This window comes from Aulonocara sp. 'chitande type north' Nkhata Bay, linkage group LG16 (assembly GCF_057382095.1).
Source record: "Aulonocara sp. 'chitande type north' Nkhata Bay isolate Kocher_YH1m ecotype deep benthic linkage group LG16, A_spYH_male_GT1.1, whole genome shotgun sequence".
Lineage (NCBI taxonomy): Eukaryota > Metazoa > Chordata > Actinopteri > Cichliformes > Cichlidae > Aulonocara > Aulonocara sp. 'chitande type north' Nkhata Bay.
The window spans coordinates 16,997,934-17,025,001 of record NC_141359.1 but is presented as its reverse complement, the minus strand read 5'-3'; the positions used below and the strand labels follow the sequence as shown (position 1 = coordinate 17,025,001).

Here is a 27,068-nt window from a genome sequence, read left to right as displayed (position 1 = left end):
TATTAGAGGCCTCACAAAATGATTCGGTTAGAGCATTGTTGACTCATTTGAATAGTCTTTGAGAATGACGATTGAGAGCAAAGTATAGTCTGCTCAGGCTGTATTTAGTAACTGGGTTTTTGTTTTGTTTTTTAAATGTAACCTTTATTTATACAGGTAGTCCCATTGAGACTCACTGTCTCATTTACAAGAGAGACCTGTTTCAAACAAACATTAAAATTACAACAATAATAAAATGGCAATAAAATAGCAACAATAAGAAGTAGTCTAATGTTTACACAGTCATTCAAGTTCCTAGTGATGATTTTACAAGGTAATTTGTACGTCTTTTAAAGTCTGCATAGTGATAAGTGCAGCATAACAACTCATTTGGCACTGAGCGCGTTGTCTTTTTATGTGTAAGGCTCATAGCACCGTGTGAGTGACACAGTGGTCATTTTTATCAGTGAGTTTGATATCTTCCTAATATGCCAGCTATGCTCTGTTGGTGTGGTCAGTTGGATTCACTGTGACATTCCTGGACATAATATTATGTCTCCATTGTTAGAATAGAGAATATGTTATTTTCCATAGTCAGGAAACACATGTTTTCATGGTTAAACAAAGCATAAATGAACAAAATAATATTATACAGCACAAGCAACCAAGCTCTGACAATAAAAAATGATGTTTTCTGCCTGGGATCATAGTAATAATAACAGACACAGACGTATGCAAGCTCCAACATAAAGGCAGGTTTTTATATCACTTAGGAAACTGCACAAACACAAGCATCGAAGGTGAATACATTCATTTCAAGCCACTAGCCTCTGCTGTGTTCAGAGTATATCCCTGACTTAATCCTGTTTCAGTTTTGTTTCTTGCCTATAATATCCTGCCAATAAAACAAATAAACTTTATTTGTATAACATTTTTTTCAAGACATAACTCTAAAGTGCTTCGTAGAACAGAATAAAATAGATCACAGTCAATAATAAAGAAGAAAAATACCCACAGCTAAAACAAAAACAAATAAAAAAGGCAGGCTTTCATTTTTCTGTTTTTAAAAAGCTGTTGCTCTCCTTTTGAGGCACACATTCATAACATTGCAGTCCGAAACTCATTTAGTTCCTCAGCTGTGTTTCCCTCCACTAAAGACAACCATAGTGGCCGTAGACGAACAGCACTCGTTTAAGTGATAACACTGTCACTCGTGATTTACTTGGGTACTTGAAAGAGCCATCCATAACATCTGCCATGAACCATGTTTGATAGTGTGCCTCTCCATTTACATGCATTTATTAGGAAGCTTGTAGTAAAATCTTGCAATTATTTTTTTCACTTCTCTTTACATGGATCCTAACATTTAAGATAAAATCTTGAAATTCTGTGTTTTCCTTAAGTGGAAACAAAAGTAGAGCAGTTTTAAAATGACTTATTAAAACACACTTGTTGTTTTAAGTCACCATGTTTACATCTGAATCACAGTGCACAAAGATTGCAAGACTAAATTTAGTATAATACCCTATTGTAGTTGGCCACAGGTAGCCTGTAATCATTATTCAGTACAAACTGCTCATTCTCCATTAAGATTTCAAACAAAACACCCTTTAGACCAATCATTTGACTAATGTAGCACAAGTTGTCCACATCATGACTATAGACTTCTACTATCTGCAGATTTCTATATCCAGTCTAAAGCCCTAAATTCTTAAATCCTTTTGACACTGTTTCATAAATAAATGATTATAAGTTACAAACACTGGTAGATATTATTTATCTTTTAGTGAATTTGTATTGGAGCAAAATGTCAATCACATGAATAATTGTGATTGCTGAGTAGTCACAACCCTTCCCTGATGGCCTTTGGGCTGCTGAGAGGTATAGTTACATGAATGCCAGCAATGTGTAGAGTTTGTGTTCAGACGAGCCTCGAGCTCATGCTGGAATACTTGAGCTGAGTGGTCTTAGCCTTTGCTAGCATCAGCCGCTAACTGCTTGTTTCTCTGTGTTCATCCCAGGCTCAGGTGAGGACGGAGGAGCCAGTCACCACAGCACTGAGTGAAAGCATTCCCAAGTTTTACTTCCCACAGGGCCGTCCCCAAGCCAACCTTAACATTGACGGCCTCATTTCCAAAATTGAGAAAATATTTTCCCAATTCCCAAATGAAAGAGCCACGATTGAGGATATGGGGCAGGTTGCCAAGGTGAGTAGATAATTTGTAGCATGGAGCTGCCACACAGCAAATTATTTTCATTAGTGCCATTTAGCTCCTGACTGTACGAATGTTTGCTGATGTTTAAAACCTCCTGGAAAAATATTATTTCCGTGACCTTGAAGAAGGTTGGTGATGGTCAGAGGGGAACCTGAGTAAAGAGAGCAATGACAGCTAGGTTTCCTCTGGGAAGTCTTTAAACCGTGAAACACTCATTCTGATTCTGATGTCTTTTCACTATTCATTTCTACATTAATGGTCACATGTGTTTTGTGGAGTTTGCATTTCTATTTAATCTTTCTCCTCTATCTTCTCTAAATCCTGATCACACACTACCCCGTTTCTTCTGCCACCTTGTCTCCATAGGCCTGTGAGTGTCCCCTCTACTGGAAAGTGCCATTGTTCTGCTCAGCTGGAGGCGACAGGACGGGCTTCGTGTCCGTTCACAAGTTTGTGGCTATGTGGAGAAAGTAAGACAATAGCTTCTCTTATTGTCACTAGACCACTGGTGCATTCACTCACAGCCAAATGGCTTAAACAATCTCCTTTGAACAATGATGACCACTCGCTGGGAATAACATACACTGCTATTATCTCTGCTGTTATTGCATTTTCCTTTTCATTCCTAAACAAAAATCTTTGCCCTCATAAACATCACAAGGGGAAAGACCCTCTGTATACATACAGTGTATAAATGAAAACATCCTTTCAGTGTCTTTCTACGTGAAACTGAAAGGAATACCAAGGGGCTTTTATACTGGTGATTTGCACTGAATGTGGTTGTGTGCAATAGGCATGCTCTTGTATTAATATCTTAAGCCTCCAGAGAACTGGACAGACTTGCCCTTTGACTTTAGCTCATGACTGAGCCATTCTTAGAAGAGGCCACAACAGACACTCCCATTATTTTTGAGTTGCTACCATAACACTCCATGCTTATAATCACCCAGCAGCGATACAGAATCTTAATTTCAGAATGTATTATACTTTCACATAAGCACTTTTTAGTACAACATTGTCAAACTTATGCTTTTGAAGGAATGATAAAACAGACAGAGGCAACTTAACAGCCAAAGTGGGAGTAACCTTGTAACCATCTGTTCTCTCTTTTCTCCTCCAGAACTCTGCTGACCTGTCATGATGACGCTTCTAAATTTGTGCACCTCTTGGCCAAGCCTGGCTGTAATTACCTGGAACAAGATGACTTTATTCCATTCCTGCAGGTACTGGCTGTAGCACACCCAGGGAGAGGGCTGGATTTGGCAGTGTGGGATGGCAAAATAGCATTGGCTTGGGTGGTGCAAACTGGACGTATGTTTTTAGACTGCCCTGCTGAGACTGTGCTTTTTCATGTGGCGGAGGACTAATTCAGCCACCTTACTGTAAGCTTGGAATATAGTGTTATGAGAGAAGAGTCTCCTGATAGAGATGAAAATGTGGCTCATGTTATAAATGCATTATGGTACTAAAATAGTCACAAAAACCTGGACTTATGGTTCATTTATTGTCCTCAAACGAGAGGTTTAATTGACTGTTTGGAAATTCTTACCATGTGGACCTGCTGTGGCGGCTATTTGTATTCGCATCCCAGCTGACAAGCTGTTGGTGTGCCACACACGCCCCACCCTACACCTGATTCATTTTCATGCTGGCAGAAGTGGCGATCTGAGCTGAACGCCCGTTAGCATACCACCAGAGATGCCTTGTGGCTCACGCCGTTTAATTTGTGTGGTTCCACTCAGCGAATCGCCTTTGACTGTTTTGATGAATGAAAGGCGGATTGCAGTGGAGTAGATTTGACTGTCCCCGCCTGTTTCCTGTGCCCTGTGATTTATGTGTTTCTCTATGATTTAATTTCTCACAGTAAGAGTCAAAGAGGCACGACGACTGCCCTGAAAATAAGGCCTTTTAATTTCATTGCCGCCTTCACATTTATGTCAACAATTCTTTCCTCCAGTAGAAAGATGGGGAGTAGAATAAAGAAGCGACATGAGGGAGTTTCACGGCAAGAATATAGCTGCAGTGTTCACTTGAAATGCAGCACCCTCACTGTGACTTTATGGCGTTAGAAAGGAGAGAAGGTCACTCAGTAAACCTATTCTTTTTGGCCTTCCTAACACTTTGTTGTCAGTTAAAAAGGGCTCAAGCTCATCCCGAAACAAGTTGGACGAGAATTTTAAAAAATTTGTAAATCAAAGAAAATTCTGATTTCCTAAAAAGGAGAATTTCTTTACATAGCACTGTTTATAAACTATAAACACTGGCAGCTACTGATGTGTGAATCAGTTTTGTTCATTTTCATTCCTTCTTTGAAAGTCATGTGCTTTGTATACCTGTAAAGAAAGATAGATGTTGTCTGTCTTTTAGCTGGTGCCTGGAAATAACTGCAGAATTTAACTGAGCGTATCTTTTTGTTAGTGCAGAAGGCATAGCGTGTCATCGGAGTGATCTTTATCGCTTGGTTGTTTGTTTATTTTGTTTTTTGTTTGGCTTTATAAATCAAGCAGAGTAACATCAAAGTGAGCTGGTTTGTTCTTTATGTTCCCAGGATGTAGTGAACTCACACCCGGGCCTGGCCTTTCTAAAAGAGGCACCAGACTTTCACTCGCGATACATCACAACGGTATGCCTTAATTATACACCACTGCACTTTGTAGTGAAACACGGAAATGGCATTATCTCAAAGATAAGACTGTCCATTGTTTTTCAGGTGATTCAGAGGGTATTTTACAATGTGAACCGGTCATGGACGGGGAAAATAACATGTTCTGAGCTCAGGAAGAGTAACTTTCTCCAGGTATTTATTCACATACTCTGCTTTTTTTTTTTTTTTTAAATTTAAACAGATGTATAATAACCATTTCTCTCAATTTGTTTGGACTCTAAAACATCTCATATGTTTTTTTCTCTTTTCAAAAAATAATAATGAAATCACATCAATATGGAAATGCATATTAACTTAAATTTTTGGGGGATGGGACTTTATAAACTGTTAAAAGAATCATTTTCAATAGTAACTGGTCTATAATCATAATGAGAGATTTTTCTACTTTCTGCTGGGTAGAACGTGGCGCTGCTGGAGCAAGAAGAGGATGTGAACCAGCTGACAGAGTTCTTCTCCTACGAACATTTCTATGTTATTTACTGCAAGTTCTGGGAGCTGGACACCGATCACGACCTCTACATAGACCAGAAGGACTTAGCAGGACACAATGACCAAGGTGCACAAACACACCCCTGCCTTTTTTAAATCATTAGTTTGGTCAATATAGTTTTTTCTTTATGTCCCATCAACATGTATTTTGTAAAAATGCATACAGAAGATAGAAGAGGAGTGCTCAGCCTCATCAGAACCAAATGAACTCTGCTTAAGTCTTGCTGCCAGTGGCAGCACAGTCAGTAGGCTGAAACTACATAGAACAAAAAAAGGCATTTGTAAATGTTATTGGGTCCGTCCGGGCTTACTCCTCACAAAACAAACACACAGCCAGGAAAAAAAGATTTGTCTTTGACACTTCCTCCCCACACACTCCACACCACATGTTCTTGGTTGATGGTCTGTGAGTGAAGCAGGGGAAATGAGACACGAGATCAATAAGAGAGCAGCATATATACTCGATTCCAATGACGCCAAGTCTGGCACAATTTCTAACACCGTACAGTCGAAATGATGACCAGAGGATTTATAGCATTGTCAAGCTAAAAAAGAGCTGCACTAGCCAGTCTGGATTTACAGACTGTGAGAATGGATTACATGTGTTGTGAAAAAGTTGTATAGTAACTGAAGGAGCTGTTGCCTAAGAGGGAAAAGAGATATTTCTTCCAAACACAGTGGATTGGAAGTGACCCCTTTGTGTATTTGTTTTCCAGCCATTTCACAGAAGATGATTGAGAGAATATTCTCAGGAACAGTAACAAGGTAAATGTAATCAAGTTTAAAAAGATGAAAGTCTTATCTAGTCTCCACTGCCAGCTTTAATACTAGTTTTGTGTGTTTTCCGTCAGGGACAGACGAGTGTATAAGGAGGGGCGGCTGAGTTACGCTGATTTCGTCTGGTTCCTCATCTCTGAGGAAGACAAGAAGACTGACACCAGGTATCTTGACACTCAGCCACACTGATTGCGTCATCCTTTTGCTTAGAGGTTTCATCTGCGCTCATGTCTGGCCCCTCCTCTTTCACGTTATCTATGTCTGATTAGCATAGAGTACTGGTTCCGCTGTATGGACCTGGATGGGGACGGGGTGCTCAGCATGTATGAGCTGGAGTACTTCTACGAGGAGCAGTGCCAGAAGCTGGAGGCCATGGCTGTTGAGCCGCTGCCCTTTGAGGACTGCCTCTGCCAAATGCTTGACCTTGTCAAGCCTGAGGTCGAAGGTCAGACCTGTTTTACATTAATACACACTCAGACATTCACATTGTAGTTTGCACGCATGCCACAATCACAGTGGCATGCGTGCACACACATTTTGAAGCCAGGTCATTGATCATTATCTGAGGGGACACTGATAGATGAGAGACAGCTGCTGGTGTTATCCACAGTGTGATAGAAATTCGCTCCATCACTTTGTTTAAGTCACCAAGCAGCACAGCTTACTTAGGTGAAATTAAGTTTATGACCTGAATTGTTTTTTTTAAAAAAAAGTTTTGTTTTCAGATTTCTTCTTTCTTAATTTAATATAATCAAACAGGAAAGTAAACATTAAGTATAGTTTACCTTTTAAAGTATTTATTGTCCAAATAAGCAGTAGGGAAATCGTTATTTGCAGCCAGAGTTTGAAATATTGTCACCAAAGCCATACTCTGTTTTAATCTCCGGACAAAACACCACACCCATCCCTCCCTCCGCCCCAAGATGAGGCAAACCGTAAAAAGACTTAGTAGATGTTGTAGCTGGGTTACCAGTACTACTTCCTAGGCTAAACCTCATATAGACAGATACAAGTTACCTAATATCATAAACATAAATGTTCCATTTGAAGTAGCTGATTTTTGTCGTCCAGGTAAGATCACTCTGCGGGATCTTAAGAGGTGCAAGATGGCTCATATCTTCTTTGACACGCTCTTCAACATCGAGAAGTACCTGGACCACGAGCAAAAGGACCCGTTCTCTGTGATAAGGGTGAGCAAGATTGAATTCTGACTGGATGCCACCACATTTGACACAGCATCGTGTCTCGTTTTCCTGCCAGTGGATCATGTAACTTGTCGTGTTTTTAAGGACGTGGAGACGGACGGACAGGAGCTGTCAAACTGGGAGAAATATGCTGCAGAGGAGTACGACATACTGGTAACCGAGGAGGCAGGCAATGACCAGTGTAACGATGTGTAAGTGTGATGTTACTCACAGGTCTGCCAGAAATGGCAGCAGTTACAACCCAAGGTTCAGTTTTTCTCAAACATTTAGTTTTTCTTAAGCAAAGATAAAAGAAAAAAGGATTCACTTTCATGTCCACTCGTAGTCTTAAAAAAAAGTTCTTTTCTTCTTACAAATTCAAAATGCTTTTACATTTAGGACGGCACCAGAGGTCTCTGAAGTTTGATGATGAATAGCTGATGCAATATGATAAATTGGAATATGGTAGCTTTAGCCTCCTTGTTTGCAATTGGATGTTTTTTTTGTTCTCATTGGTGCAAAAAATGAGAATAAAACTGGGATTGATTTTGCTTGCAAGCCTGAACAACAGCAGCTGAAAGTCGTAGTGCCTCCAGTTTAATTTGAACTTTTCCCCTTTGAGGCAATTACTGATTATTTTATCCTTATTTGAGTATTATTAATGCCATCTGTATGATGGTTCCTTTAATGTAATCTGTTCACATAAGATGGAACATGAACTGTGGCTATTAGTAAGCATATATCTGATTACTTAAAGTTGTTTTGGACAGCAGGCACATAACCTTAAGCTTGACTATGTAAATCTAAAATTCATCATTATTATCAGTAAAGTCATTTTTCTGTGTGAAGAGTGAAAGTGTGCTGTAAAGTATTCACAGATGGCATAGATAAAGTCATAAGATGAGTGAGAGTGCACTGTGTTGTTAAGTTTTCAGGAGTCATGGCTCAATGCCGCCCTGAGAGCGAGTTTGTGATAAATGAGACTGTTGACAGCTATGTTGTGTGGCGGTTTTAGGAACACTACCGACTAAATCTAAAGCATGGCTGCTAACCAGAGCAGGTAAGAAACTGAGGGTGCCACCAGGGTTCAGCTGTTCTCCTCTTCTTCCTCTGGGAAAGTCTAGTCCTAAACCCACTCCTAGCGTCTACCTGTCCCATCACTGATCTGAGCATAGGGCAGATAATTGTAATGTCAGCCAGCAGGGTGTCATGATCGTGGCCACTGCCTGGACCTGGGAGTCTGTTTTTGAACCGGACACCTTCTGTTTTTATCCTTCTTCCTCTTAAAATAAGGGAATGAACTTTTTCCACCTCTGTTCATGCCTTGTGCTCCTGTTACCCAAGTTACTGAAAAAGTACTTTGACATTTTTGGGGAATATACTTTCTTGCTAAGAATTAGATGGGAATACTTGTTTCTCTAAATAAAGATCCAATCACCCTCACCCCTAAAGCTAATAAACTGATAAACTTTACAACTAAATCAAAGGAAAAATAATACAAATTTCTCGCTTGTTATATTGATATCCTGGTACATTAACTTCATCTAGCTCTCTGAAAGAAGGCAGATATATATATCAACCATGTCTCCAACGTTTCTGTAAATGTTGGTCAAATTCAGTTTTATTCTTGAATGACTTTGAATGACTTCTATGGGTCGAGGCCAGTATAGAAGCTGTGAAGAAGGAACAGGTGGAGGGGAAAATTGACTGGCCTCAGTCAATGTCAGAATGCATTCTGACGTTTTTAGAATGGAAATATGAGGCTTGATCAGCTGTTCTTTCCAAAGTTTCACTGTCACTGTTCTAAACTTTGCCTGTGAATTTTATCCCACATTGCTAAATTTGAAAGAACAGGAGGCCTGACAGCAAAGAAAAACTGGTCTGACTACTTCTGACTTCTGTTTCGTGACGGTTTAAAATGTGTTAAAGTATCTTTTCCCTGATGACACTGAGTGTTTTGTCTGTGTGTATTTTTGTTTAGGTATGAAAATCCGCTGAGCCCTTTAGGGCAGCACATCTCCAGTGAGCTGGGTCTGACAAAGAGACACTTCTTTGAGATCCCCACCCCGCACTGCAACCTGGACTTGGATGAATATGAGTATGACGATGACTTCGAATGATTTTTGTTTTTGTTTTTTATCCTGCAGTGTAGCTGCTGAGCACCTTCCACTCTCAGAAACACAAGTCATGCACCTGGGTTAGTGGACAAACATCACCAAACAGAGTAAACCAGAAAGATGCAGTCAAGCACTGCCAGAGTGCCATATTCTTTTTCTGCAAACAGATGGAGAAACGTGCATGCTGACACAGATTTGACAAAGAAGTCGTTAAAGTACAGACAGTAGTTCAATACTGAACCAGACGTTTTACATTTTCACACTTACAGTAAACAGCCCGGCAGACAAGATGTCACGAGTGAACACGTTAGACCTTTGCTCCCTCCCCACACATTAACAAGTTGTTTTCTGCATGTAATGGTTGGTCATCAATAATGTTTGGGGCAAGTTTTGTTTCATCTAAACATAAATGTTTTGAAATCAGTCACATAAAAATCACACACTGGAGCTCCGGGAGTTTTGGTTGTTTGTTTTTTTTTTTCATTTTGTTTTGTATTTTGGACAAAAACCATGCTGATTGGATTCAGATATCGAACTTATTGGCTAGTCTTACATTCCAGTGATCACAACAAAGTGTTTTCTATATTGCTGTAAACTCGTCAGTGCAGTTGGAGGTTGCTGTAAATGCCAAACAAGCCACCGTTAAGCCTTCTGGACACACACACAGGCGCGCACACACACACACACACACAGCATCTGTTGTACAGACCTATATTCGTTATGACTTTAATGTGTGTGCGAGATGGGGTTATAATTTATTAGAGATAAATTTATAAATTAATGTAAATATTTATTTTGTGCTTGCTGTGCTGTAAATGTGATTTGAGCAAGTATTTTAGACCTTTTTTTTCTATGTCACAGAGTACTTCAGTTGACTACTTTGACAGAACAAAAGGAACCATTTTCAAATGTTTTGTGTTTCTTTAAATTAATAATAAAGCCTTGGTTAATGGAAGACTAAAGAAAACAGAGTGTGCAGTTTAATGTGGTGCGTGATGTAAAGAAATGCTTTTTGTTACGTTCAGTGTTGTACTTTATATGAAGGAAACATTTTTCCAGTCATCTGTTGTCCAGTTTGGGGGAGGTTGTGCAAATCATAGCTAGTTTTAGCTGACAGGAGTGGTCTTCTGCTGCTGTTCACAGATGCTTTTCTGCATACCTTGATTATAACAAGTTATTTGCGTTACTGTTGCCTTCCTATTCAAAGCAGTGTGGTCATTCTCTTCTGACCTCCGATATCAACAAGGAAGTTTCGCCCAGAGAACTGTGACTCACTGAATATTTCATCTTTTTAAGACCATCTGTAAACCATAGAGACCAGCTAATACTGGCACCAGCCTGTCTGGCACCAACAACCACGCCACACTCAAAGTCACTTAAATCCTTCCCATTCTTATACCCAATTTGAACTTCAGCAGGTTATCTTGTCCAGGTCCTGTACACACCGAATTGCTGATTTGGAAATTTGAATTAACGTGCGGTGAAAAAGATGTAGCTAACACAGTGGCTGGTAAGTGTATCTGTACCAGCTGAAAATTATCTATATCACATTTCAAGTGTTTGCGCTGTTTGTTAGTGATAAGAGAATATCATTTACTAGATTAACCAATGTTTCTGTGCACAACAATACATAAATGTACAGCTGTTTCAAAAAGTAACAAAGTGCTTGTTAACTTATTCCAAGTATAGAATATATTATTAACTTGAAGGCAATATTTTTTTTTAATTTACATTAATTGATATTAAATACATAAGTAGCAGGTATCAAAATAAAAACTACAATTCTTAACTGACCCTGTGTCCAATAGGAAAACTAAAAGAGAAAGTATTTAGTGTCATTTTTAAAAATCAAGTATTTTTTACAGTAAAGCTGTATGTTTAAAAAAAAAATAATAATAATCTATGCACATACTGATACAAATGGTCCTCAAATTAAAGTGGTCTGTAAATCATAACACCAGATTAATCCTGGTGTTGGTCATTATTTTTCCATTAAAAGGCCAAAACCAACAATTTGTACTTCTGGTCCCTGAATCAGCCAGTTTGTATCACTCCACTCAAATCGCATGTACAGTTTCAGAAAATGTTCCATCTTTTTTTAAATGATCCCAAATTGGATTATCTTTTTTTTTTTTTTTTTTTTTTTTTTTTTTTGTAAGACAACCTCAGTTGTTTACTATAGCGCTATATAAATAAATTTTACTTACTTACTTACTTAAACATCTGGGAAGTCCAGTGTTGGGGAAACTTTACTGAAACAGCAGTTTGTTGGTAATAATATAAGGAACTATTTTCAGCTGTGGATTAAAACACATTTGTTGTGGTTTTGGTCTTTGCATGGCAGAATATGGCCACCTTTATCCTTTCTGATCACATCCTTCTGAAAACATGACATGCTGCATGATCACTGTACAAAAAAACCCCACCAGTTTCTATCCACACACAGAGGACACTGGTAACAAGGTGCATCATAAGTAAAACATCTGTTGAGGTCTCGTCATGCAGACGGCAGCACCGATTCTCCCGACCTCCTCACACTCAGAGCTCAACCTCCACGGTACCATCACCATCATCTGGCTCCTTGGTGACACAGATTACAGATCCCTCAGCGTGCAGTCTTTTGGGTGGAGGATCCAGAGGGACAGAAAATGGATCTGTATCAGCTGCTTTCTCCTGATGGCTGATGAGAGAGGTCAGGTTACAGTGATTCATGTGAGACCTGCTTCGTAGCTGGTTTGAAAACACTTCACTTGGGCTCACCTTGGGCTGCAGCTCGGTTTGTGCACCTTGCTGACTTTGGACTCACCAGGGCTAAACAGACTGGGGGACTTTCTTCCTGAAAATAAAAAAGGATACACACCTGAAGCAGCTGGTGATGGTGAGGAAATCACTCTGTGCTTGACTGAACTCGGCTCTCCTACCTTCCCATTTTTGTTTGGAGAAGGGCAAGCGATTGGGCAGGTTGGCCTTCCTGTCCGAGCTTACGTAGGATATGGCGTCCTCCCCCTCGGCTACAGCCAACAGGGATGCGCGATAGTAGATGAGAGGCTGCCAGCACTCCTCCCTGAGGTCAATAATGTGCTCAGCAGTGTGTTTTTGAAGGTAGGAGAACCTGCACAGACATGAGCAGCCTTCAGAGGTTTTTGTTTTTCTTTAAAAACCATTTAAACTCCTGCTTGTTGCTTTCAGCACTCACACTGCTTTCTTGTCTGGTCTGAGCAGTTTGCTGGAGAACTCGCTGAGGATGGTCAGGTAGGAGAGGTACAGTGGTGTAGATGAGTCTGGAGTCTGAGTAAAGTCTTGGAACACAAACTCGATGCCGTTCCTAAACATGTATACACACAGACTTTAGGAACAAAAAGGAAAAATATCAGCAAAAAGTAACACAAAAAGAGAAATTAGGTCACGTGCCAACCTGTGGACCAGGACGACACACTCACGAAACTTGACAAGGTCCCCAAAGGTGAGGGCGAATCGCCTGGCTAGCTCTTTAATGCTGGTGAAAGTCTGGACTCCTGGGTGAGGCCTGCCGCCGCTCTCTTGCTCCTGCTTAAGGCGCACAAACAGCTGGCAGGTGCACACGACAGCACATCAGTATCTCGCTGCCTTCTAGTGACAGTTTGGGGCTGAAGTTTATATTTTTCAGTGACAATACCTGCTGCAAACAGAGCACCAGTGTGCGAGCACTCTCTATTTTATCCATCTGCCTGGTGCGATACACAGTCTCCTTGATGATGTCTCCAAAGTCATTGTAATACTGCGGACAAAGAGGGAGACGATGACACTTGACATTTAATCCAAAGATCTTTAGTGAAGCAACAGCAGCAGCATTAAAGCGCTACATTTGATTAAGGCAACCCAAACATCCCTCCATAAATAAAAATGGTTTTTAAGTGCACCTTTATGTCCTGATTCAAGTACCCAACCATATTCATCTTTTGTAAGTCACAAAACCACATGAAGCTAGATGGTTAAAATAGTATTTTGGGGATTTATTGATCATGCATTAGGAACACAAACTGAGGCTGAGTTGAATATCTTAGCACAAAAACAGAGGGAACAGCCTTGGTGTGGTTCAAAGGCAATAAAATCCACCCAGCAGCACCCTTAAAAGTCTCTGTTTAACATGTTATATCATGTTAGTTCAATACCCACAACGATTTGTGTTTTTTTCTAGTTATGTGCTATACTACTTCTTGGATAAGTTAGTAGAAAAATCTTCTTACAAAGTCTAGACTGTATATAAAAGATGGATGCCACCCATTGGTTTGTGGATCATCACTGTTTTGATGTATCAAAGTTAGAAATTTTGGCTAGCACCATTTTTTTTCCCAACCAAATTTGCCCAAGAGGGTAAAGCAAGGGAGTTATTGCCTAATGCTGCCACTGGCTAGTTAGCTTTGTCAGCAGATGATTCCCTGTGATATTAAATGAAATACTTATTTTGGCTAATATGAAACAGGCTTAACACAAAACTAACTGAAGAAACTGAAAAGGTCCTTTAGAGGGTTTTAAACCCAACTGGATGCTGAACAAGGCCAAACAAACCACAGATATTATAAAACAAGACTTTATTTCCACACGCAACCTAAACAACACAAGATTATAACATTAACCATAATTTAAGAGAGTTTAATGAAACATCTTTAGGTTTTCACTGGTTTCTGAAGGCCCATCACTGCCAGATATGTACACGGAAACTCGATTTGTTTTACGCATGTGTACTTCCTGTCACCACAACACATTATAAGAAGTTGTCTTCTTGCTAGTGTTGGATTAAAGCTGCTGCACTTTTGTTCAAAGACACCTGTATATTATGTTCACATCAATATAAATATTACAAAGAAATATACATGTCATTTTTTGCTTGTTTATACAAAAAAAATCTAACTTAATTATATTACCAATCTCTTTGTGTGTGTGTGTGTGTGTGTGTGTGTGTGTGTGTGTGTGTGTGTGTGTGTCTAAATAATAATAGCTCATGCAACTATCAGAATGTTTAAAATCAAATAGTGTATATATTAACAACCTTTATTTTGAAAGGACAGAACAGGAAGAATCACTCCTCGCTACTCAAAAGCTTATTAGTGCTCTTCCCCATAATGTCACACTACTCATTTGAGGAGTTCACCTTTACCTTCATGTAGTACATGAAGACCTCTGCTGCCATGCTCATCTCCAGCACTCCGTGTATTATCAGTTTGCAGTAGGCTGCGAGCACATTTCTCCATTTGTGAAGGTCCTCCAGTTTCTCCACTTGAGAGTTTTCACTGACTGAGAGCCCAAAAGCAGGCAGGGCGTGCGATCGGTCGCGAAGTGGTGGAACGCCAAAGAGTGATTAATGATGAGAAGTCATATAACAGAAAGAAAAGAACAAAGCAGACACAGGAAAGAGTGTTTTAGTTGGTTTCAGGACAATGGCTTTAGCAGGTGGATATCAAAGATAACATAACGCTGGAGTTATGGTTGTGACACCATGTGGCTTCAATCTTTCACAAGGCTAATAAAATAGGCTCGGAGGTGAGCCAGAGTTAATGGAATTTTCTCACGGAAAGAGATTGCCCTGATTTTATGATTTAACTCAGTGCCCTTGCCCTCCGAGTGATCTCTGATCCAGCAGCTAATAGAAAACACTGTCTATAGAACAAAATCGTTACCAGGCAAATCCAATAAAACAATAGCTTTTTATTACATGTTCAAAAACCAATAATCCTGTATCGTATTTGGTTGAACATTTAAGAGATTCCCACCAGGACAGTTATTGACTTCTCTAGACTATCCCCATATTTGGATGCAATATGTCTCTGAAAGCAGACGCTATACTAAAGATAATAAAATGTTTTAGATATAGTGAGCTGTGGATGAATTCATAAGTTTACTTGAAGGACTTTATAAAAGGGGAAAAAAAAACGATGTATTTCCAAGATGTCAATCTTGTTTTTTTCATTTCACAGCAGACAGGAGCGTGTCACCGTCATCCGCTTACAAGCTGCATTGCTTTGCATAACAAAGTCTAATATCCCTTCTTACAAATTAGTCAACCCTGTTTCAGTCTGAGGACATTAACAAGGCTTCTTTTGTAATTGAGGGTCAATTGTCAGGTCAGGTTGGAAATCAGACCCCATTTACAGTCAGCAGGCGGCTCTGCAGCGACTTATTAAGCCAAATGTGTGGCCGTGCATTTAATATCTACATGTTTTTACCACAGCGGGGCCGGCACACTCAATCAGCGGCTCGCTCAGAGCAGCGGCAGAGTGAGAGTGCCATCTACCGCGCGGCGCTGCAATGAGCACGCTTCAGTATTCTGTTCTTTATTCCAAAAACCAGCTGTAGTTACTTTTCTTGCCATAAAAACGAACATTAAATCCTAATACTTTGCATTGGTTAGAAAAAAAAAAGAAGTTAAAATAAAAATGAAAACCAATGCCTTAGACACTTTTTTGGCTTTTTGTGCCCCCCTGCCGCTGGCCCCCTTGTCGTGTTTCAGATATCCATGAGTTGCTGAGCCGTTTCACCAGAGAGTCATTTCCCCTTTAAACTTCTCAGATGGTTTCACTTAACTACATGTTTGAGACCCAAAGAGGTCAAATTATCCATTGCCTTCCATCCGCTGCATCGAAGGATTAAAGAGAAATGAATACAAATTTGTAGCATCGGATTTTTGTTTTCTCCTCTTTCCTGACCCATTAATCCTTTTTTTTACGATCCCCAAAGATTCATGCTGCGAGCCTTCAGAGGAGGCCTGATTAAAAGTAAACTTCGACCAGCTAATGCTGCTCAGGCTTTGATGCATTAGTATTAACAATCCAATCATGCCATAAATAATACTCCATCACCGGGAGAGTACTTAAGCTCATTTTGCTAATGATACTTTTATTCCTCTGCTCGGGTCACAATTTTTAATGCAGGACTTTTTGCTTTCACTTCTCGTACTTCTTCATTCCCCTTCTCTCTTATTTCCTCTCTGCTCACAATCAAACATACACAGAAATCTTAAAGCCTGATTTAAGGTGAGCACAGAGAGAGCCACCCACTGCCTGTGGACTTACATCATTCTGAACAGAGAGGCTAAAACATCCTTTAAAGTGAGGTAAGGATAAGAAAAAATAAAGCCACTTAAACAGGCTGGCGTCTCACCCCTGCTCTGGCTGTCATAGTCTGAGCCGACAAAGACGTGCACGCACACAAAGTTCAACAGCGCCCTCTGCAGTTTGGGGCTGGGCGTGTAGAGCAGTGGACCGAAAGAGGTGGGATCCCACACGCGTAGCTGGTAGGAGTGAGCCGTCAGGACGTCACACACACCCAGGAAGGCCTGAAATTGGAAAAAATGAGAAGACGTAAGAAAGGCCTGAAGAAGAAGAAGAAGGAGGAAGTGTCGAAATGGTTAGCAGGCGTACCTGCTGCCTCACACTGAGGTCACCGTGGGACAGACAGTGATGACTTCTCTCGCAGAAGAGACGCAGCTGGAGCCTCTGGGCTTGCGCCTTCTCCTAAACACAAACAGTGTTGACTGATTAACTGACTGATCATTTCAGCTCTAATTCTTCTGTTTCTGGCTGCTTGTAATAACTTGTAAATATGATTTAAAAACTTCTATTGACTTGCATAATAATACAGTAATAATTAATGAAAACTTCCTAAGGTGTTGTTAAGATGTGAAACTGTCAAATTAAATTTGTTCCTGTTTTTGTCAAGAAATTAGCATTACTGTTTAAAGGTTCAGGTTCATTTAAAAATGTCATTTTTTGAAAGAACATTTCTAGGAAATAGATCATTACATCTGCGAGATTGCTACTAGACTGCTACAGTGTGTACTGCTCCTTTTATAGCATTAGCATTTTGCCTTATTAGCAGAAGGTAAAACGATCAGCTCACAAGTATATTAGGGCTTGAGCAACTGACACATTACAGTTCCTCAGCTGGCTGCTTCATCACATTTTACTCATACAAGCCAGAAAGTAGTACACACGGTTGTACAGAAACTTCTTTTTTCAGCAGTTTCCTGCATGGTATACCCTTCAAACCCTCAGAAGTGTATTAAACCCACAGAGTTTGATGCTACAGAGTCTCAACAATGCAGATTTTATTATTTTGTGATCAGTAAAACTGTTTCCAGCTGATAAATCAGCCTTTCAAAAGATAATCCTGAATTAGGGAACACAAAACAGCACAGAAACACAGAAAATGAGCCTCTGTAAGCCTAGGTAGATCCATCAATCTTGTTCCATTTGTCCAATTCAGGCTCACAGGGCGATTGGAGCCTATTCCAGCTGTAATAAGATGGGAGGAAGGGTACACCATGGACACAATAACAACCGGTTTTATATAATTTTTATGTTATTTTAGCTTAAACAGTAAAATTGAAATCCTTAATTTACAGGGAAAAGAACCCAAAACCTCTGAACAGTAGTATACTTTTATTTGCAGTTTATCTTCCTTCACTTTTAATACAGCTGTTCAGAGGGGATGTCTTTTGATTTTGAGTGAGAATTTTACTCTGACCCAAGCATCCAGACTCAAAAAAAACAAACAAAAGCAAAAAAGAAACACTACATATGACTTTAAAATAAAACGCGGTCTTTTTAATTATCAAAAATGATTAAAATGTTGAGAACACATAGAGTGTTTTCTGTGTAAGTGCACATACATCGCTGCTAACACCTCATCTCTATATCACTACATTCACACAGGTTAAAGACTGAGCTGTAAAGCGGATGTAGCTCACCCTGCAGGTCAGAGTTTGACTGCTGGTGCTGAGCGACCACATCATGGAAAAGGACAAACACTGCAGTACTTCCAGCAACACCTGCAAACACAGTGAAGTGGAAATACACTGAAGACGTGTGCGCAGTACAAAGACCACATTTGTCTACACAGCAGGCGGGGATGATACCTCAGGTGGAGCTCCTTCCAGGCTGCTCTCTACTGACAGGAGAGGAGACAGCACATCAAACAGACCCCACTGGCTCAGGTCATGGCAACTATGGAAACACGAAGAGAAACAGCCACATAAATCCACATCAGCAGCACCATACTCACGCTTGACTTTAAACGACTGTCAAGTCTTACTTGTTGAAAGCTCTAAGTTTCTTCAGCATGGCTAAAATCTCTCTGATTTTCTCCTCATCAGCAGAGAAACTTTCACCCTGTGTAAGAGAAGTCAGACTTCATGAGAGTTGCTTTCAGTCTCTAACATTTCGAGGATTTCAGGCGTGATGAGTAAAAGTAAAATCAGAATAGAAGTACAAGGTAATCACTCTTTTTTTTCAGGATACATGAATACAAGCCTGACACACAATAATTGCGTCCACATAAATCCAGCAGTACTCACCTTGAGTGATTCCCCCAGCAGTGCTGTCAGCCGGTCCACCCAACGCTGGACCAGAGAGTCTCTAGCAGCTCGGGCGGGGGAGCACCAAGCTGTCTCCTCGCGACAGAGAGAGAGGAACACGCGGGCCCCTCCCTCCAGAACAGCCGGGCCTGAGTGGACGTCTAAAACAGCTTCCAGTTCTGTCAACAGGCTGGACACCGCCTACAGGAGCGACACGACTCACGTTTGAAAACATCGCATTTGGTAGCAAAACTCATTTGCAGGCTTTGTGATGTATAATGAAAGTAAAAAGCTAAGACGATAGCCCAGCTGAGTATTGGAGTAGTGTCATTTCACCATTAAGTTTACCAAACAGAACTAGTAGTAGTATGTTGAGAAATTGTGTGTTGAAAATCCCTCGCTCTGTTAAAAAACCACTTGAAGGTTATCTTCTATTATGAATCATTTGAAGATATTCTAGTACAGCGGTGCCCGACCTTTTTTGGATCACGGACCGGTTTAATGTCAGACAATATTTTCACGAACCGGCCTTTAAGGTGTCGCAGATAAATACAACAAAGTAAATTAATACGACTAAGACAAAAACGATGGTATTTTGTAAATATAATAATAAATGCAAATTCACTGTGTAATTGTGTAACTTTATTAGCAGCATCCTGACAACACTGAGAGTAACATCCTCCTCTCTGCCACTTAATGCTCTCTGGTTGCTAAGGTAACGTGTAAATATTTCTTTCAAAATAAGACACAACTACAACACGGGAAAAGACCCAGGGAAACCAAGTTAACGACAAAAACCCTGAAAACCATAAATTTCACACCCGACCCTCGACTCTCACGGCCCGGTAGCAAGCGACTCGGCCCAGGGGTTGGGGACCGCTGCTCTAGTCCGTGAATAAAAACACATGGATGGAAATGAGCGGAATAGGCCTCCTTTCAGGATAAGGAAAGCACATTACCACATTCCCATTTCTGTATGACTAAATAGTGTAAACTGAGTGCAGGTGTGCATACCTGTGTGTTTTCAGCGTGCAGACACTCTGGGAGGAAGTACGGGGGAATCCTCATCAGGTAGGCAAGGATGTCACTGCTACTTGAAAACTGCAGAGAGAATAGAGACATTACAATATAACAACCAGAATTCAATAGTGCAGCACAGATGCCTGGATACAGAATCACACTGATTTATATAGCAACAGCTACATGTGGAATAAACACCTTAGACAGCAGCTTTGGAAGCACCGTCAGGAGATGTTCAGTGAGCTTCAAACAGTCATCGTTCTGAATCTTCTTATCTCTGGCACTCATTACCTGAAACACAACAAAATAAACACTTATGTCTTTTAAATGATGAGTTATCAGTGTGCTATCTCACATACAAAGAGAGGACAGACATCTTCCACTGACCTTCTTCGCTCCACTCCTCCCTGCCAGCACAGGTCCCTCTGAGGCCTGACGCACCGACGCTACCAGGATCTCTACAAGCACTGCTTGTTCAGCAAGGGTGAAACCTACATACGCACACACATACTTAGAAAAGCAGGAGTTCACAGAGGATCTAACATGTTTTTTTGTGGAGGAAACAACTGAAAACCAGAATGAGGAAGATGAAGGTTGTGGATGATTTTAAACGGTCCTTTTAAGCCACAAAAAAATCTTTGGTGAGGGAAGATTATTAGGAACTGACAGCACACACATTTCCCTACCTGGACTGCATGAGGAAGAGTCCTGTAGCAGTGCAGACGTGAAGGAGGGCCAGTCCTTCAGCAAAGCTCCACCGCAGTCCCATAGACTGTCCACCAAGTACACCACGTGGTTGTGCAGCTGAAAGCATAAGCTTTACATGATTCACAACATCACAGATGTAAACTAGGTGATAACACAATAGAGAAGAAAGTCCTTTCTTAGCTCAGACTGGAGCTTCGACTTGAAACAGCCAGTCTGTGTTCACCTCAGATTCCTGGTAGAAGTGCAGCAGAGCCTTCAGTCTGGCAAATGTTTGCTGCTTACACGCTTCGTCTTCATTCGATCCATCCTGAGTATCAGATGCAGGGGCTACAGCATTGAGAAGCCTGACCGAGACAATCTATATCATATGGAAGCACTAATAAACCGCTAAGTTGTTTTTCAAGTGACATAGGAAGACATACCTTGAGAAGAGCAGCTCCCCCGCAGTGGCCGCAAGAGGGCGCTGTGAAGAGTAAACAAACTGGAGGAGGTGTTTGTAGTCTTCTGGAGTGAGCACATCGTCAGATGTCCTGAGGAGTGAGGAAGGAAGTGGATGTGAAGAGGAACAGAATGAAGACATGAGTGAGAAGATTAGATGACAGATCAAACAGACTCACTTGGAGATGAGCACCAGGAGTTTCATGGTCTGCACTGCCACTTCACTGTCCTTATCCAGGGTCATGGAGATGATCCGGTCCTGGAACACAACAGTACAAGAGCATTAAAGCACTTTGTGATGCTTGTTTTAATCAGAGCTATACAAAAAACCCTATCAGTTACTATTACTATTATTATCAGTAGTAGAAGTAGTTGCAGTATTATGAGCAGCGCTTTATTAAAAGTCTTGTCCAGATCTCCAGCTATATTGAGCTCTTAAGGCTCGAACATGACATGACAAGCCAGTGATATTTGAAGGCAGTGTAGGTAATTCAGATTTCACCGGTCCTGATGGAGGCTGGATTACCTTAAAGCGGCTGGTGAACAGGTCTAGTTTAGGCAGGAAGAGGGGATCTCCGTACAGACCCTGCAGAGCTAACACACACTTGAGACGCACATCTGGCACCTGAAAGATAAACAGCAGCCAGGCGGCGTTGTAAAAATCATCCCATGATGATTTTTTTGTTGTTATTTTGCTGCTGGCTACCTTGTCGTGCATCATCCAGCCCATGTATTTGAGGTAACTGTCGCTGAGAAACACAGAACTGTAGAGCTTCATCCACAAACCCAACTCTTCCATACAGACGCAGCGGATCTCTGGAAGCACATCACTGCACGAGCACGCAAACACCCACAAACCCGAGTTGAGTTAAAATAATAATGCAGTATAGATTAAACATTTAAATAATGAAGCATGTCAGAGAAAACTGTACCGGTATCGCTTAAGGAAAACTCCCTTGAAGATGATGTCCATCATGCTCTCGATCTCTGCTCGCTTCTCCTGCAACTAGAGGAGCAACAGGAAGGTTACACAGAAGCCACACCGTCAATAAAAGGAAAAGTCCTTTCAGTTTCGTCCTGCTCATTCTCTGTGTACCTCTGCGATCTTCCTCTGTACTTTCTCCAGCTGCTGTGCGCTCTTCTGCCTCATCGTCTTCGTTTTTTGCACCTCATACAGCTTCTGACTGTTTTCGATGCCAGCGCTCAAGCTGAGAGCCACGCCCACCAGAGAGCTCAGCAGCTTCACCGCTGATTAGAGAAGTCCACATCGAAAGTACGGGTTAGTTTATCCGCAAGTGTGTCTGAATGCTGATTCACGTAGTTTCGCTCTTACCCGCTAGTGTGCAGGTGTGTCTGAACGCTCGCACGCAAGAGTTTGACAGCTCGGTGAGCAGCGAGATGAGGGTGTTCATCAGGTAGCCGTCGAAGATGATGCCGTGCTGACACTGAGCCACCAGCACAGACACAAAGTCGCAGAACTCGGAGTGGAACCAGCGGCCGTACGGTCCAGACTGCACCAGAGGATACTCAACACTGTCCTACAGCGGAGGAGAGAAAGAGACAGCAGGTTTAGCAAGTTTAAGACCTTTGAAGTATCCAAAATGTTACTGAAATGCTTTTTTCCAGGTGATTAGTATCATACAGTATATCAGATTCGTACTGAAGGTTTTCATGAACAAGAAAATTAATGCTAATAATTTTGCAACATGTATAGAAAATCATGTAAAAGCTACATTTGTGCAAGGAGTCAAACATTTTTATTGTGCTTTTTTTGTCTCTTTTTTGGCTAATTGAGCAGAGCATTAGCTTAGGAAGTCAAGCTCAGCCACAGTCCCGGCAGACCGGCTAATCTCAGTGCCATACAGCCGTACTGCATCACCCCTACTACTACTACAAGACTTTTCATTTTAAACACGGGTATACGCCACTTTTAAGCAAAACCAGTTTGCAGTTGTGCTTAGAAGTTTAAATACACTCATGATTCAAAAACAAGAACTGGGTGCACAAGTTTGAATTTTATCAAATGTATACTTATGCACAAGTGCATAAGTATACACAGAGCCTCAAGTATATACCTACACTTACTAAAATCTTTTAATGAGTGGTGCTGAAGGTTCTACAATCTCTTCAAGCATTTCTAAACAACTGTAGATTCCAAGATCATCACTTCAAACTGTACGTAAGTACTTTGCCAAAGTCTAGAAGAAGACTTAAATTGTGACCCTCAAATGAGACAAAATTTGTCTGTACATATGCTTTTGACCCTGTGTATATTCAAGAAAATCCTAAACAAATTCAAATTAGTGCATCCAGTTCTTGTTGTTTAAAGTCATTAAAGATGCATACTGTACTGTAAGTTGAAATAAATCACTAAAGGCCAAATTGCCCTGACATTCATGCTCATGATGAGTGAAAGTAAACCTTTGACCACAACTGTAACCCTGCCCTGCTGCTGTGGTGGAACCGCTCAGTGAATTATATGTGAAAATGAAAGTAACTCAGCCTGACATGTAAACAGTATGTTATTGCAAAACAAGATTCATGCTCAGTCAATCCACCACGTGTGAACAAACGAACAGCAACACTGAACTCAAAACTTCCACATTTTGCAGGTTTATTGTCGGTGTCTGTCTGAATCCCAAGACTTCAACTTCAAAGATTCCTACATTAAAAATAAAAAACAGCATCCTTGTCATTCTGTTTTTCTTTTAATGAACACCAAGAGAAAGCTGTTCTCTCTAAAAAATAACATGTCAACACAGCTTAGGTTTGCAAAGTTCCATCCGAACAAACCACCAGACTAAGTATAAGTGTACCAAAGTGGAGATGTAATGCACAGCACTACATTCGATGAACACCAAACTCAGCATATCAGCACAAACACCTCATAGCAGCTGTCAGCACAGTGGTGGAGGCGTGATGAATTTGGTTTGTCGTGCAGCCACAGGAAACAGACGCCTTGCAGTCACTGAGTGGCCTGGAACCGTATACCAAAGTACTCTAGACTCAAATATAACGCCACCTGTCTGCCAGGCTAAAACATAGCTATAGTTGGGTGACGCAGTAGGACAATGATCCCAAGAACCTGTGAAAATCTACAACAGAATGGCTGAAAAAGAAAAGAATCAAAGTGCTGCAGTGGCCCTGTCACTGAGACCTCAATCTGATTAAAATGGCAGGACCTTAAGAGAGCTGTCCGTTAACGAATACCTGCAACCCTCAATGACCTGAAGCAACACTGTAAAGATGAGCAAGCCAAAATTCCTCCAAAGTGATGTGAGAGACTAATAAAATCATACATATAACTCCTACTTCAAGTTACTGCAACTAAAGGTGGTTCTACAAGCTACTGAACCATCGGCTTTACTTGACTGATTGATTGACCGTTTTATTTCAAACGTGTGAATGTAGCTGAAATAACAACAAATATATTGGAAACAGAAGAAAAAGCAAAGTAAAAAACACCAAGATGCCACAAATATCTCTATATACCACACTACTTTGTTTGTCACTTTGTGTTTAAAGCTGATAAAAGAAAATAAAAGTTCATTTACAAAACAATGGAAGAGCAGTAACTGGCCATTGCTGACATGAAGTGCTTAAAGTGCAGTGAGTGGGTACTTACTGTATCCATGGGCCACGTGACTGTGAGGATCCACGGAAAAGCCAGAAACTTCTTATACTGCAGACCAGCAGTCTGAAACACTCAAATACAGTTTCTCTTCCACAACATCCAAAACATGCTTCACATAATAACACGACAGAGCGCCGAGCTGAAATCCTCTTACCTCATCCAGCTCCTCGACCATCTTGCTCATGACTTCGCTGTCCTCTTTGCTCTGACACATCTCCGCTGTGACGACACCTTAAAAAAAAAACCCAGAAAGCACGCTAAAGACAAAGCCCTTTGTTGGTATGCTGCACGTATGTGCGCGCTGGCAGGTCTGCTTGCCTTTGCACCCAGAGCACTGGATGAAGAAGCTGATGAGGTCGAGGAGAGAGGAGTCTCTGTCTGACCCATACGCCTCAATCCAGTCATCTATCACCGCCTGCTCAGGCATCAAAGAAGACCCGGTGAATCATAATATTATTGTACACAATTAAGAATCTTCCATTTCTACACTGAGGATGTGGGATTTTTAATAGCCTGTTATAACTGCTCAATAGCCAGGGTGAAATCAGCAGCTCTGACAGATAGCAGAGATTACAACGCTTCCCTTTTTAAATTCAACAAAGTGACACAATGTGTACAAAGTTACCTGCATGGCACTCCTGCCCATGGTGATCACTTCAAACAAGGTGACGGCCTCCACGTGCTTCTGTTTGCCGTGTGCTCTTCCTGCTCTCCTCGTGCCGCTGCAGCTGGCCTTGGGACTTTTGCACTTGACATTCTCGGAGCTCTCGTGTGTTCGCCTCCTTCGTCTCTGCCGGGATTGAAAACGTGACAGGTGAAGAAAATACAGCCGGCTGAAATAATGTGCAACGATTTCCAGTCGAGGTCGAGTGAAAATCAGTCTGAAGGCGCAGACACAAATTTGCCTCCACAGCATTAGAACGCCTACGACTTCTCTTCTCCGGACTACGTATGTGGCTGGTTTGTAGCCACATACACTAAACTCAATTAGGCAGAACACTGATATCCACTTGGGCCACTGTATTCATGTTGTGGGTCAACATGGCGGCTTCCACCAGCTGGTGCAAGGATGGACAAGATTACAAATGAGCTCAGGTTTAGCATTTATGAGACAAAGTTAGGAGATGGTTTGGAGATGTGAAGAGGAGGACTAATGGATATATTGGACAAAGGCTGTAGAATATAGAGCTGCCAGGCAGAAGGAAAAGAGGAAGACCTCACATGTGGGGGGTTGATGTGATAGAAAAGGATGCTAGGGATAGGTGGAGGTGGAAGCAGGGGATCAGATATGACAACCCCTAAAGGGAGCAGCTAGAAGAAGAAGAAGAAAAAGAAGCAGAAGAAGCGTTTTTCTTGTGTAAGCCTGCATGAGCATCAGTGGATAACACATACCACACTCTTTCGCCTGTTCTCATTCCCAGAGTCCTCCTCTGAGTGACTGACGGCTTCAGAGGTGTCCGCCTTGGCACAAGAGCTCTTACTGGGAATTCAGAAACAGGAGAACTGGTTAACAGAGGGAAGCTGGGTTATTATAGCAGGCACTGTCAAATAACGACTAACTTTGCTAACTTACTTCTGCTCTGAGGACCTGGATGCAGCTGCAGCTGTGGCCTCTGGTATCATGATCCCCTCAGACGTTCACGCAGGGCTCAGCTGTGTGACTCTGCATCTGCAAACACAGTACCCGACAGTCTGTGCTACCAAAACTAAGCAATGCATTGGAGGGTGGGGGCAGAGGCTTGCGTTTAACTGATTTTCTGCGTGCCCCCTCCGCTGGGAGGAGCTACCGCGGTGCTTTAAAGGGTAAGTTAAAGACACTTGGGCATAGTGGCCGCTTTGGCCCCCATGAAAGTTGAACAGAGCACTTTCTTTTACTAAATCAAAAAAATATAAGTAATAATTTACAGCTAGCCTAATTAGCAGTGCCTCGGCTTGCAGAATATAACAAGCACGGATTAAAACTAAAAGGTAAGACAAAGACTCAAAGGTCGCTGCTAAACTTTTCAAACTTACCCTCTTCGCATAAACGCATACGCCTCGATGTTTGTCAGTGTATGCCTTTGAATTGGAAGCTTGACAGACTCATTTAATTCAAGTATTTCCACTGATATCCTCCGTCTTTAGCCCCAGCTCTCACAGTCAAGTTGACAGACAGCCTAACGGGTCGTGATTGGCTAACGAGCCCGAATAGAATGATGCGATTGGCTGGCGGGAAACGTCAGTGTGAATTGAGTCCCTCCTCCGGCGGCGGTGACAGAAGGCTTGCTGTACGGAGCGGTTTTCGTCAGGCCACAGCGCTGTAAACATCTGTAAGAAGAGCCTCGTCGACGTATGAACTGTTAGCGAGTGAATAATAGGAAGATTGTGCCTTTTTGTGCTACCACAAAAATAATGCAGCACATTTAGCTATCTCGCTGGTCCTGCTGTGATTTTTAATGCAATGTATCCTGCACACCTCGGTCCCAAAAGCGCTTCCCGTGTAATTTAATTAAGCACAGTAGCAGCAGTCA

The 27,068-nt window shown here is 41.4% G+C and overlaps 2 protein-coding genes across 4 annotated transcripts in view; one reads left to right on the top strand and one right to left on the bottom strand.

Moving 5' to 3' along the window:
* Positions 1-10,394, top strand: part of ppp2r3b (protein phosphatase 2, regulatory subunit B'', beta) — an 18,556-nt gene extending 8,162 nt beyond the window's left edge. For 2 of the 3 annotated variants that reach the window (XM_086265463.1, XM_086265465.1), the window contains 12 exons: positions 2,001-2,186; positions 2,562-2,665; positions 3,316-3,418; positions 4,744-4,818; positions 4,906-4,992; positions 5,260-5,416; positions 6,066-6,114; positions 6,201-6,290; positions 6,396-6,571; positions 7,198-7,316; positions 7,416-7,522; positions 9,292-10,394. In XM_086265463.1, coding sequence (XP_086121589.1) covers positions 2,001-2,186; positions 2,562-2,665; positions 3,316-3,418; positions 4,744-4,818; positions 4,906-4,992; positions 5,260-5,416; positions 6,066-6,114; positions 6,201-6,290; positions 6,396-6,571; positions 7,198-7,316; positions 7,416-7,522; positions 9,292-9,430 — 1,392 coding nt within the window. In that variant the 3' untranslated portion in view covers positions 9,431-10,394. Of the gene's footprint in view, positions 1-2,000; positions 2,187-2,561; positions 2,666-3,315; positions 3,419-4,743; positions 4,819-4,905; positions 4,993-5,259; positions 5,417-6,065; positions 6,115-6,200; positions 6,291-6,395; positions 6,572-7,197; positions 7,317-7,415; positions 7,523-8,325; positions 8,371-9,291 lie in introns of all 3 variants that reach the window. The other variant, XM_086265464.1, reaches the window with a different exon arrangement.
* On the bottom strand, positions 9,885-27,068 carry LOC147311250 (cohesin subunit SA-2). Its single transcript, XM_086265462.1, has 32 exons — positions 26,572-27,068; positions 26,132-26,227; positions 25,951-26,038; positions 25,184-25,348; positions 24,877-24,973; positions 24,713-24,789; positions 24,550-24,621; positions 22,258-22,462; positions 22,021-22,172; positions 21,857-21,930; positions 21,631-21,754; positions 21,451-21,549; positions 21,104-21,183; positions 20,909-21,016; positions 20,710-20,830; positions 20,465-20,582; positions 20,166-20,269; positions 19,977-20,069; positions 19,773-19,859; positions 18,759-18,959; positions 18,497-18,573; positions 18,321-18,408; positions 18,153-18,233; positions 16,825-16,917; positions 16,565-16,739; positions 14,565-14,701; positions 13,083-13,184; positions 12,843-12,994; positions 12,624-12,752; positions 12,349-12,539; positions 12,188-12,263; positions 9,885-12,107 (listed from the first exon to the last, which is right to left on the bottom strand). The coding sequence occupies exons 2-32, from the start codon at positions 26,179-26,181 to the stop codon at positions 11,966-11,968; spliced, it is 3,558 nt and encodes a 1,185-aa protein (XP_086121588.1). The 5' UTR covers positions 26,182-26,227; positions 26,572-27,068; the 3' UTR covers positions 9,885-11,965.

Excerpts from the sequence above, each read along its gene's own strand:
- LOC147311250 (XM_086265462.1), bottom strand. The coding sequence starts at position 26,181 with ATGATACCAGAGGCCACAGCTGCAGCTGCATCCAGGTCCTCAGAGCAG. Across the intron at positions 18,574-18,758 it reads TGCTGGGGGAATCACTCAAG|GGTGAAAGTTTCTCTGCTGA; the intron begins GTGAGTACTGCT and ends TCTCTTACACAG. Across the intron at positions 18,234-18,320 it reads TGGAAGGAGCTCCACCTGAG|GTGTTGCTGGAAGTACTGCA; the intron begins GTATCATCCCCG and ends CTGTGTTTGCAG.